The sequence below is a fragment of the Gigantopelta aegis genome, chromosome 4 (genome assembly GCF_016097555.1).
Source record: "Gigantopelta aegis isolate Gae_Host chromosome 4, Gae_host_genome, whole genome shotgun sequence".
NCBI classification, from domain to species: domain Eukaryota; kingdom Metazoa; phylum Mollusca; class Gastropoda; order Neomphalida; family Peltospiridae; genus Gigantopelta; species Gigantopelta aegis.
The window spans coordinates 90,200,974-90,213,217 of record NC_054702.1 but is presented as its reverse complement, the minus strand read 5'-3'; the positions used below and the strand labels follow the sequence as shown (position 1 = coordinate 90,213,217).

The window sequence follows — 12,244 nt, the reverse complement described above, 5'->3', positions numbered from 1 at the left end:
TATGAGGTTTGAAACTTCACGAGATGAGATATAAATCATATTTGACAAAATAACTTGTAATTTATTATATAACTTGGCAATTTACCTTTATTTTTAAAATGCCAGCAACAAAATAGTTCCGGCTTTCTTACAATGAAGATAACACTTAATACAGTGAGATAACACTTTCTACAGTGACGATAACACATTTTAGAGTGAAAGTTTCACTGATAACACTTTTATTTTACTGATATGTTAAGATATTTCAGTAAATGTTATGTAATAAAACTTGATTCTTTCAGCGAGAGAGAGAGAGAGAGAGAGAGAGAGAGAGAGAGAGAGAGAGAGAGAGAGAGAGAGAGAGAGAGAGAGAGAGAGAGAGAGAGAGGGAGGGAGGGGGGAGGGAGGGAGAGAGAGGGGGAGGGAGGGAGAGAGAGGGGGAGGGAGGGAGAGAGAGAGAGGGGGGGTGGCACCCTCCCTAGACCGTACATATCACAGTCTTTGATGTACCAGGCCATGAGAGTAAATCCTGTAATCTACTGCACACCATACACGTGCTATTTCTCACTCCAACCAGTGCACCATGACTGGTACCTCAAAGGCCATGGTATATGCATATAAAAGATCCCGTGCTATTAATGTAAAAATGTAGCAGGTATCCTCTACTATGTGTCAAAATTGTCAAATGTTATTACCAAAATCAATGTGCTCTAGTGGTGTTAAACAAGAAACCCCCCCCCCCCCCCAAAAAAAAAAAAATGCCATACAAGTGCTCAGGGCTTTACATTGCACTAAAGCTAAGGCAATAAATACTGTGCACAAAATAAGTATACCCAAAATAAACATGTCAAAATTAAGTACTGACAACTGTCCTGAAAGCATTTTAACTCAAAACCACTGAAATGTTATGCTTGAATTAGTTTAAAATAACTTGAAATGCATTTTTGATTATCTGCAAACCTTCTGGCTGGAAGTAGCCCAGTGGTAAAGTGTCCGCTTGATGCAAAGTCAATCCTATTCGGCTATTTCTCCAGCCAGTGTACCATGACTGATCTATCAAAGGCCGTGGTATGTGCTGTCTTGTATGGGATAAAAGATATAAAAGATCCCTTGCTACTAATGAAAAAAATGTTGCAGGTTTCCTCTCTTAGACTATATGTAAAAAATACCAATGTTTGACATCCAATAGCCGATAATTATTAAATCAATGTGATTAAACAAAACAAACTTTAACTTTAACACACTCCTGAGACTAGTTGAAGGAGAGTAATATTTAGCTCCCCTTAGCATGTGAATTTATATGGTGCGAGTGAATAATTTTTACATGCTCATATACCGCTAGAGTTTCGAGCATGTCCGTCCCGGGGCCTGTTTCTGGATAGCCAGGGGCTTGTCCTGGGACAGATTTATATGGTATCAACATGGTAATCTCTTAAATGGCTCACCATACTCTTTTAAGTCGAGGGAACACTTCCTTCAATTTATAGTTTTTATGTTAAAGAGACAGTTCTGAGTTTACAACCATTGTAAAATGTTTCCCACCGATAGAGCCTTTTTGATGATGTAACATACAAATTAAATACATTTTCTTATTTAAAATATCAGTGTCTGTATTTACAAGGTGTTTGTTGTTGTCCTAATACTAGTAGCAGCGCAAACTGGATTTTGCCTCTCGATAATTTTGTACATATGAAAAAATTTATATCATGTATTAAAGTAATTTTAAACTGAGTGCTACAAACATTAGTATACACAGCAAACACATTCACAGACACTGGTATTCTAAACAAGAAAATTTATTTAGTATGAAATAGTAGTCGCCAACAAGGCTCTGTTGTTGCAAACATCTTACAATCGCTGCAAACTCAGGACAATTTCTTTAAGGTTTGAAAAACGTGTAAATCATTATGGTAATGTAATGTTTGATGAATGTTTATTTAAGTTTGCTGAATACTACTTTCTGATGGTAAATGGATCTTTAAATACTATGTTTACTGATTACAAAGTTACATGTACATATCAAAAAGGGTATGTTATTTAGTGACTATTTATGTTTTTAATGGATTCATTGTCCAGTTTCGTAACAATTTATAGGTTTTATCAAGTCCATTTTATACCTAGATATTTAAATGTCTAAAATATACAGTGTTCAGTGTATATTTATATTATATACTTTTCTTTTAGTTACCTCAAGGGAGCCACAAAACAGATGTCATTTTTTAAAAAAATTTGGGGTATGAATGATAAAGAAGGTAGTGCAGAGAATACAGTAAATTACAATGGATGTGAAGTGGATTATCATTCAGGGGCGAACATTCCTTCCAACCACAACAAGTCGATAGATGACCTATTAAAACAGTTTCAGGTACTGTATAACTAACACTGCTCTAAAGATTAGGTTCATGTGTTTTAAAACATAAATTATTTTAAACATGTTAGTATGATTATGTACCTAGGTCTAACACAGGGTACAGTTTTAGCATTTAGATTAATTTTGACCACAAAAAAAAAGGAAAATAAATAATAAATTTTATTTCGGAAAAATAGTGAGTCAATGAAAATTTTATGAGGTAGGTGACTTACATCAGACAATATTTGTTTAAATTGTTTATATTGGTGATTTCAGTAAGCTGCACATTTTGTCTTAGATGCAAGGCAAAATACAAGTCAATAGAAGGATGTTTTTTTTAGCTGTTTCCAGGGGCAGATCCAGTATATTGTAAAGCGGGGGTGTGGGGTGTCCCAAAGTTGTAAAAAGGGCACATTTGAGTTTGCTGATGGCAAATGAGCCAAGCTCCTGATACGAGAGTGGTGGGAGCATGCTCCCCTGGAAAGTTGAAATTAAGATGCTCAGAGAAGCATTTGCGTGGCAGTTTAGTGTTGTTTAAAGTCCGAACCACATTGTTAACAACTACAATAAATAACTCTCCTCCCTTTAATTACCTTTAGATTTCCACAAACTTTGCTGAAATCTTGTAGGACAAAAAAAAATGTAAACTACCATTTTGCTTTTTTATGGAAGACTGTCCAAGAGGGGTGAAAGGGTGTGATGCAATCTAACAATGTCATGACATGTGTTATGGTATAGGCAGTCATTATGATGTCATATTAATTATGTCACATTCTTTGGAGGCTTCCACCCCTCTTGAAGAGTATTCCATAAAAAAGTAAAATGGCAGACAGCAAAAAAACCAAAAACATGTTTTTTGTCCTAGAAGATCTCAGCGAAAGTGATGTGTGTTACATGGTTATATTCTAGAAGTTTAATCAATGTCGAAGTAATGTTTTTTTTCATGATTTTTGTCTGGCCAAATGTGAGGAAAATTTAACAGTAATTAAAGGATGGAGTGTAATGTCAACAATGTGGTTTGGACTTCAGTTACTACTTTATTTGGAACATTTTGTGAGATAAAATGTTTTATGAAGTTTAAAAGCGACTCTTAAAAAAGGTTGGGTAGGTGGTCATGACACCTCTGACCCCCTCCCAGGATCTAGCAATGGGTCCATTTTACAAAGTAAATATTCATACATGTATGAATGAATATAGTTCTAAAGGCAATTAGAAGAACATATACTTTAACCAGAAAATATACCACAGTGAGACCTCGATAATCTGGACTATGGTTTTTCCTAAAAGTTACTTTGAATAGCAAACCAATAAAAGAAATAAGCAACTCGTAGCAAGTATTTTTTTTTTTTTAGTTAAATGGTCAGTTGGAAGAAATTACGTCCTTTTTACAAATTGTTTTGGATAATGGTCGTCCGATTCCGGAAGCTGAATATCCAGATTAACGAACACATTTATATTGTGGAGAATTTGTTTTGTATGGTCGGGTAAGGTGGGATTTCCAGACTACTAGAGTCCGGATTATTAAGGTCTCACTGTATATATATATATATATATATATATATATATATATATATATATATATATATATATATATATATATATATATATATATATATATATATTGTTTTTTGAAGGTGGGGTTAAAGTCTCTGTTTTTTTAATTGCCTTTAGATCTTGAATCCTAGATTTCATATTTGGTTTGAGTTTTCAATGGGTAACAGAATATAACTCCATGGCAAGGTCTCACTGTCTTTTAGAACTTTGTTAACATTTAGTTAACATTTGACTATTTATTTTAATTGCCTTTAACACTATTTGTGACTTACATATTTGGTATGGATAATTATGAAGTGATAATACACACCTACCCCATAAATATGACTCCACAACACAATTGTGTCATTCAGTTCATCTTCTTCTGATTACCTTTAACTCTTGAACCTTTTTATTCCTTTCAGCCCATGTATCTGACCCTAATATACGGTCATGGTTCTTTTTTTGTGTTAAAATTTTGTATTTTTGTAAGTTGCCTTTCATGGGAGGATTTCATATTTAGATTATAATTTCACCAAGTCATAGTCTTTAAATTGCACAGACCCGTGTCTAAATCTCTTAATAAACTAAAAGAAACCATGTTGATTGAAACATTTTTAATCAACTGTGGAAAATATTGGTGCTCACTATTTATTTAATATGCTCTAGAGGAAGTTTTATGAAGTACAAATGTTATGGAAGAATTCGAGTGTGGTGTTAGTTAGGCTAATACTTTAAAAAAAACTGTCCAGCAATTAGGTATTTGTATTTTCACTCTCCATTACATAAAACAAACCATCATGAGCTTGCCATTTAAGTTTTCCTTTAGAATTGTATTTATCTCAATTGAAAGTAGACTGTTGCAGATAAAGTTTAATTGTTTTTTGTTGTTTAGCTCTTACTTTTATGGTTATTTTATTATTGATTCTTATTTTTGTAGGGTCAGAGAGTAAGTTATCGGAATTTGCCGTTGATGATTGAGAGACTAACTGATAACAATGAGTTACAGATGGAACTTATTAATAAACTTGTACAGGAACGTAGAGAATTGGTTATTCAGAATAAGAGACTGTCGGAAGATAAGATACGGTTTATTGGAAAAATTGAGACCCAGTCTAAAGAAATTGGTGGACTGAAAAATGAAGTTCTAAATTTGAAACGATCATTAAATACACAAAGCTTTATCAGGTATCCTACCTCTCCAAGGAAACAAAAATATGTGGAAGTCCCAAAGAAAAGACCACAGGGTAATGCATGTTATTATTTGTACCATAAATTTGTTACATTTTGTGTAATAAGTTGTATGGATATATAGTGAACTTAAATATATAACATTCTGAATTCCAGTAGTTTGTATAAATACTTGAGATTTAGTTTTAGCAATTTTGGGTGGCTTCTGCTAGATTTATTCATGTATGTAAGTCAACACCTTATTGACACTAATATAGTATTGTAACTGCAATTAATTTTTTTCTTTATTAGTACTATTTATATATTTTTTTAAAATTGTAATTATGCAGTGTATTCAATCTGCATTTGCAAATGGCTGGTGACCTGCTCTTGTCACACACTATGTGAGGTAGTGAGGGATTTGAGAACGGGAACACATTCACGTACACATTCTCCCCTCTTCAAAATGTTTAGGAACACATTCCTTGAACTTGAACAGTGTTTTGAATACATGGATGGTTTCACCTTTTTTTGAAAACATTAAAACCTAAAAGACAATAACATCATGACTTGTCTTGTAATATTTAAAAAAAAAAAAATGTTTTTTTTTTTTCAGTCCATGTGTATTTCTTCAGTCCACAGAGAGACCAGATTCCACCTATTTCTGACATTACGAGTCGTCTGGCAGAGTCTCTGTCCCAGCAGGATATCGAGTTAGTGACCGACATTATTAGCGAAACTCCTGTGTCGGACGACGCCCGGCCAGCCATCCTTCTGTGTATTAACGTGTCGCGGGTGGGAACAGACGTCGCAAATGCACTGAAAGATATGAAAGGTAACATGACTATTAAATGGCTTTTAACAAAACAAATGAGTTATAAATATCATTTTCCGATTCAGAGATATTCATTATAAGCTATAAACCATCATAGTTTCTGTAGCGTTAGCTTACTAGAGACATTACGGTAGTTATTATGACAGGTTCCCATGACTTAGCTTCCGCGCAGCACGCTCATCATGGCCACTTAAGTTTATAAGTTTACATAAATTAAACCTCTTGAAATAACAGTATTTGTCAATTTATTCTATGATAATAACATTTCAAACAGTATCTAGTTTAAGAAGTATTTTGCTGTATGTATTAATTTGTTGTAGGTAGGGAGGATTTGAAGGGAGAAATCAAAATCTTTGTATATTTACAAGATGTATCCACATTACATTGATTGAAACTTGAGATATAATTCTTGTAAATTTTAACTAAATTAAAAATAAGTGAAAAATAAAATGTTAAAGCCGCACACCCTAGTTCCATCCAGCGAAAATAAATTATAATTTGGTTAATCTACAAACCTGTAACACACTTAGATCACGTTTTTATCAAATGGAGTGAAAAAGCAGGTTTTATATCGATAAATACCATGGGAATCCCCATGTCCCAATTGCTTGAAATAATTTTGAAAGTTAGTATTCTGATGTCACCGGTAGATGTCGCTCGAAGCACAACAATGCCTACGTCACGACAAATTTCACAGATTTGGGGTGCGTTTCTTTCACCTCTTCTGGACATGTTCCAACTGTTCTGTCCTGGTATCCCCTCTCCAGATATCGTAAGACTTAGCAAAATTATTGGTTTTAAGGGTTTGTAACGTTTTGTATTGAGACACTTACTTGTCTGAACTTTATTATTACTGAAAATGTTCACGAATTGTGAAAAAAAATCTCACAAATGAACAACAACAAATCGGATGTTGATTGCGCGAACCGTGCACAAGAAAACAAACCGAACCAAAATGATAACGGTCACGTTATATACCAATGTCTGTGACATTGAAATGGAAATATCCCCTCTAAAAATAGATTAGACCTTGTCTGCTCAACGGTTTTTTCTCTGACGTGCGCGCGATTTTATGAAATACGAAAAATGCATTTTGTGGTATTACAAAAACCAGGATTACCAAAAAACACTTCAGGTGAATGAAAATGTATATTCTAAATAATAAACGGTAAGTAAAGTGCAATTTTATTTGTGAAAAAATGGGTTTAATAGCGAAAAACAACGCCGTAATGGTTAACAACTAGCCGCAACTAGGGCGGGTCCCTTTAAAGGATTAAAATAATTAAATACCCTTGCTGCAGATGCCACAGTGTTAACAGTAATAAGCAATCCTTCTGTTTTAGTTGATTACAATGTAGCTGTGGTTATTAGCATTACCACAATATTAACAGTAATAAGCAATTCTTGTGTGTTTTAGCTGATTACAGTGTAGCAGGGTGTGTTAGCATTACCACAATGTTAACAGTAATAAGAAATCCTTGTGTGTTTTAGCTGATTACAATGTAGCTGTGTGTGTTAGCATTACCACAATGTTAACAGTAATAAACAATCCTTGTGTGTTTTAGATGATTACAATGTAGATGTGTGTGTTAGCATTATCACAATGTTAACAGTAATAAGCAATCCTTGTGTGTTTTAGCTGATTACAATGTAGCTGTGGTTGTTCTGCATCACAAGGATATCCATGTGTTACCCAAGCTGTCCAGCGTGAAGAGTTTGACCGGCCAGGAGTTCCAGAATCTTGGAACCATTGTGGACATGGCCTTCTGGAAGGAGAAAGGCCTGCACCAGTGTGACATGAACCAGCAGGCCATACAGAAGCTGTCCGACTTCCTCAAGATGTTCATACTGCCGGGCAAATGAAGTAGTATACTGTCAATTGTAAGGGCAGATGAAGCAATAGACCGTCAGTTGTAACAGCAGACTGTCAACTGAAGCAGTAGACCGCCAATTGTAACAGCAGACTGTCAAATGAAGCAGTAGACCGTCAGTTGTAACAGCAGACTGTCAAATGAAGCAGTAGACTGTGAGTAGACCGCCAATTGTAACGGCAGACTGTCATCTGAAGCAGTAGACAGCCAATTGTAACGGCAGACTGTCAACTGAAGCAGTAGACCGTCAGTTGTAACGGCAGACTGTCAACTGAAGCAGTAGACCGTCAGTTGTAACGGCAGACTGTCAACTGAAGCAGTAGACCGTCAGTTGTAACGGCAGACTGTCAACTGAAGCAGTAGACCGCCAGTTGTAACGGCAGACTGTCATCTGAAGCAGTAGACCGCCAATTGTAACGGCAGACTGTCATCTGAAGCAGTAGACCGCCAATTGTAACGGCAGACTGTCAACTGAAGCAGTAGACCGCCAATTGTAACGGCAGACTGTCAACTGAAGCAGTAGACCGTCAGTAGACTGTCAGCCGTAGACCGTCAATTGTAACAGTAGACTGTTAACTGAAGCAGTAGACTGTCAGTTGTAACAGTAGACTGTCAACTGAATCAGTAGACTGTCAGTTGTAACAGTAGACAGTCAACTGAAGCAGTAGACCGTCGACTGAATCAGTAGACCGTCAATGAATCAGTAGACCATCAGTTGAAATAGTAGACTGTCAACTGAAGCAGTAGACCATCAATTGAAACAGTAGACTGTTGCTGTTGCTGTAACCTGTGATGTTTGATAAATATGGGTGGGCTCATTTGAGCTAATTGGAATTTATTTGGAATATACCAACACTAATAATTCTATAATTCCTGAAGGAAAAACACATTATGTGTTTCTCCTGTAATGCAACTAACAGATGGTTTATTTATTTAATATAATAATAATAATATGCACCTGGCGAAGTCTCACCCTGTTGAAGTGTATCAGAATAAAGGGTATTCATTTAACTTGTGTCGGTGTGTATGTAACATATATTTAGCAACAACCAAGATGGCAGTAAACATACTGGATGATTTTACTGTCTCGTATTGATTTTATTCCACCATAAAATATTGCAATTAACCAGTAGTTTAATAAAATCTACCCTCATCTTTTGTATTCAGTTTTTCAAAAAAAGGCTCTTGAATCGTCATATTTTTAACTGTTAAAGAAACCCACACAAATGCCTCCGATCATTTTACTTTATTTTGACAATTTGTTTTTGACATTTGTTTTTATTCTTCCTGCATCACTTCTAATTTGGGAACCATTCAAATTTTATTCTGTTTTTTTTGCACTTCTGGATTTTTCAAATGAGTTCACCCTATATTTCTTCTTGTGCCATTTTGTGTATATGGAATTCTATCTTTTTATGTTGTTGTTTATAATAAACTGGATCAAAACTACAGTATGAAAACATTGATGTTCCACATGTCCGAATATTGGTGCAGTATGTTTTTCTTAAATTTTCTTTTTTTGGGGTGTGTGTGAGATGTGAGGAGGTAATAATAAAATTGTGTATAGTCTGTCTGAATCTTGGTATCTGTAGTACCTAATGTGAAATGTTTGAAGCAGAGCAATATGAGGTGCTGTGTTTCAATTATATGCCATGAGTCCATATGAATGTACATTTATTTTACAAGACTAACAAATACAGACATTAAATTAATAATTTAAAGATAAAACTAATCGAGTGTGATGTAACCCAGTGGTAAAGCACTCTCCTGATGCACAGTCCGTCTAGGATCTATTCCTGTACGTGCTATCGGGTCTTTGGGATGGTGCATATAAAAGAAAATGTGGCAGGTTTTCTTTCTATGACTATTATGTAAAAATTACCAAATGTTTGACATTCAATAGACGATGACTAATAAATTGATGTTATCTATTCATATTGTTAAACAAAACAAAACTTAAACTTTGGTATACCCAGTGAAGTCGAAACAAGCATTTGGATATACCAAGACTCAAGCTAGTCATAGTCTGTCATATTTCCAAGTAGTAACTGGCCAATGAGTTCCAAGTACCGGCATGCTCAATCATTACACCCAATTTGTTAGTTACCTCTGATTCTAATCAGCCAAGGTCTTCCAAATTAGTTTTCTGGATTATAGCTATAACAGTTTTTTCTAATTAATCATTCACAGATTTTCGTTTTTGACTTACCCAAGTTAGACAATGTCAGCAATATTTGTATTTATTATAAATATTTATCTTTGTATATTTTAATGTTAATTATCTCATTAAAGGAGTGAAATAACTGATTTGTTTTCATCCTCCTTTTTAAGAAAGTTATGAACATTTATTTATTAGCTATGATTGCTTCAGTGATTTGATTTTCCAGCTTTTTTTCTAATTTAGGAGTTTTTTTTACATAAAATATTTTTTGTTGTTGAAACATGACCATTAAGAATTGTATAAAAATTTTAACTTTTAAAAGATCATTAATTTTCAGCTTTTATTTTTAAATTGGTATCGCATCCATGTAACTAGTTAATATATATAGAAGATTCCCTTTATCGTATGTTCACTCCCCACTGTTATAACATTTGCAGTTTTAGAACTGTTCCTGACTAGCAATTGGATAAAATGTAAAGTATTATTTTCGTCCATTTTTGTTTATTTCACTTTACTTCATGATTAGCTGATTCTGTATAATTAGTTATTTCATGCTAGTATAATTTTACCACAAAAACCTTAAAAAATGTGTATACATAATGTTTTTATGTTCATTTAATTGGTGCATTCTATATCCGTATACATATATCGTCCTGTGATACATATGTACATATTCTCATATATGCAGATTTTGTATGTCATTGGTATTTATAAGAAGACTTGAATATTAGTTCATAATATATGCGATGGTGCCTCACTATTTGTCAGCTGGTCTTTACAGATTTCATCCACATTACATCCTCATCTATTGAAGCTTTGTAAGTGGCTTAGTTCCGTGCTGCTTTATTGTAAAAGTATAAAATGTTATCTTCGTTTGTTTCAGTCTGGTTAAACTTTTGTCAATGTTGTATATGAATTTTGGTATTTCAAATTCAGTTTCTGTAACTACATTCCATCTTGCCTTGATGTAAGTTAAATTATAGGTGTACAGGGGGTCAGGCTGACTTTTGCCCGAATGAAACGGAAATTCCCAAATCTGGATAACAACATTTATTCATATTAGCATTACTACCAAACAGCTACATAGGGTTGCAAGCAAATCACTACACATTTTGACATGGATTACAAGTTAGTTTGTGGGTAGAATTATGGAAATACATGGTAAAAAGATCTCAGGTTAGCACCTTTTGTCTGAATATCTTCATATTTTTTGCCCGAATTTGAGGTTTTGCTCCAGCATTAGGATGCCCCCGTTTCGTACGCTTATGAGTTGAATGATCTCTATGTGTGATGTTGGTGTCTCACCGTTGATATGTTTTTTGGGTGGAATCTATGACATGACGTACCAATGGCCAGTCTGTAGCAAACATCACACAACTACACATTAATAACATGAATATTACACTAATCACAATTTTATATACACTTCTTAATAATTTTACATGTTTTGGATTCATTATTTCTTAATCAAGCATTGCACCTTTTTTTTTCTTCTAATATTTCTAGATGTCTATACTCCCTGAATAATTTTCACATTAATTTTTAAGATGTTTAATTAACCATTTCTCATATTTTATTACAGTGATATATTGTACTGTTAAGTTCTGTCCTGATTATCCAGCTAGAATGTTTGATATAATGTCTGATTGTACAGTTCATTAATGCATATGTTACAGCTGAGAGTGAGTCAGACTTGCAGAGTTGCAATAATTATATGTAATTAGATATATTCAAAATAACTATACAGGCCTGTAGGAACGACTTTGGGAGATGGGGGGGGGGGGGGGGGGGTCAGGTACAAACTCTATATCAGATTTTGGTTAAATGTGGTAAAAAAAAAAAGGCTCACAAGTATTGGGGGCACATGCCCCCCAGCCCCCCCACCTCCAGTTCCTACAAGCCTGCTATAAACTATTTGCTCAATCCATTGGGTCTATATAAGAAGGCAACATACTGTTAACTGCATTGAACATGAATATACCGACTGTTGGATTTAAAAGATTTTGTGCTATGGTATTTTTATTTATGTATGGTACATTTTAAATTTGGTTTCAGAAAGCATACAAAGGCCAAGTACCCTGAACCAACATTTAGAAATCATCTGTGATTAGAACGTGCTAATATAACACTAGCAATAAATTAACAAAAAGTCATCTTCCCCTTAATTAACAAAAAGTCATCTTTCCCTTAATTAACAAAAAGTCATCTTTCCCTTAAACCGTCCCTCGGTGGCGTTGTGGTTAGGCCATCGGTCTACAGGCTGGTAGGTAATGGGTTCGGATCCCAGTCGAGGCATGGGATTTTTAATCCAGATACCAACTCCAAACCCTGAGTGAGTGCTCCGC

General features: G+C 34.6%; 1 protein-coding gene across 1 annotated transcript in view; it reads left to right on the top strand.

Moving 5' to 3' along the window:
• The window catches only part of LOC121371385, an 18,605-nt gene extending 6,361 nt beyond the window's left edge, over positions 1–12,244 (top strand). Inside the window, exons 2-5 of the mRNA XM_041497235.1 lie at positions 2,164–2,344; positions 4,803–5,109; positions 5,649–5,867; positions 7,507–12,244. Of these exons, the coding sequence (XP_041353169.1) occupies positions 2,189–2,344; positions 4,803–5,109; positions 5,649–5,867; positions 7,507–7,730 (906 nt within the window). The 5' untranslated portion in view covers positions 2,164–2,188 and the 3' untranslated portion in view covers positions 7,731–12,244. The remainder of the gene's footprint in view (positions 1–2,163; positions 2,345–4,802; positions 5,110–5,648; positions 5,868–7,506) is intronic.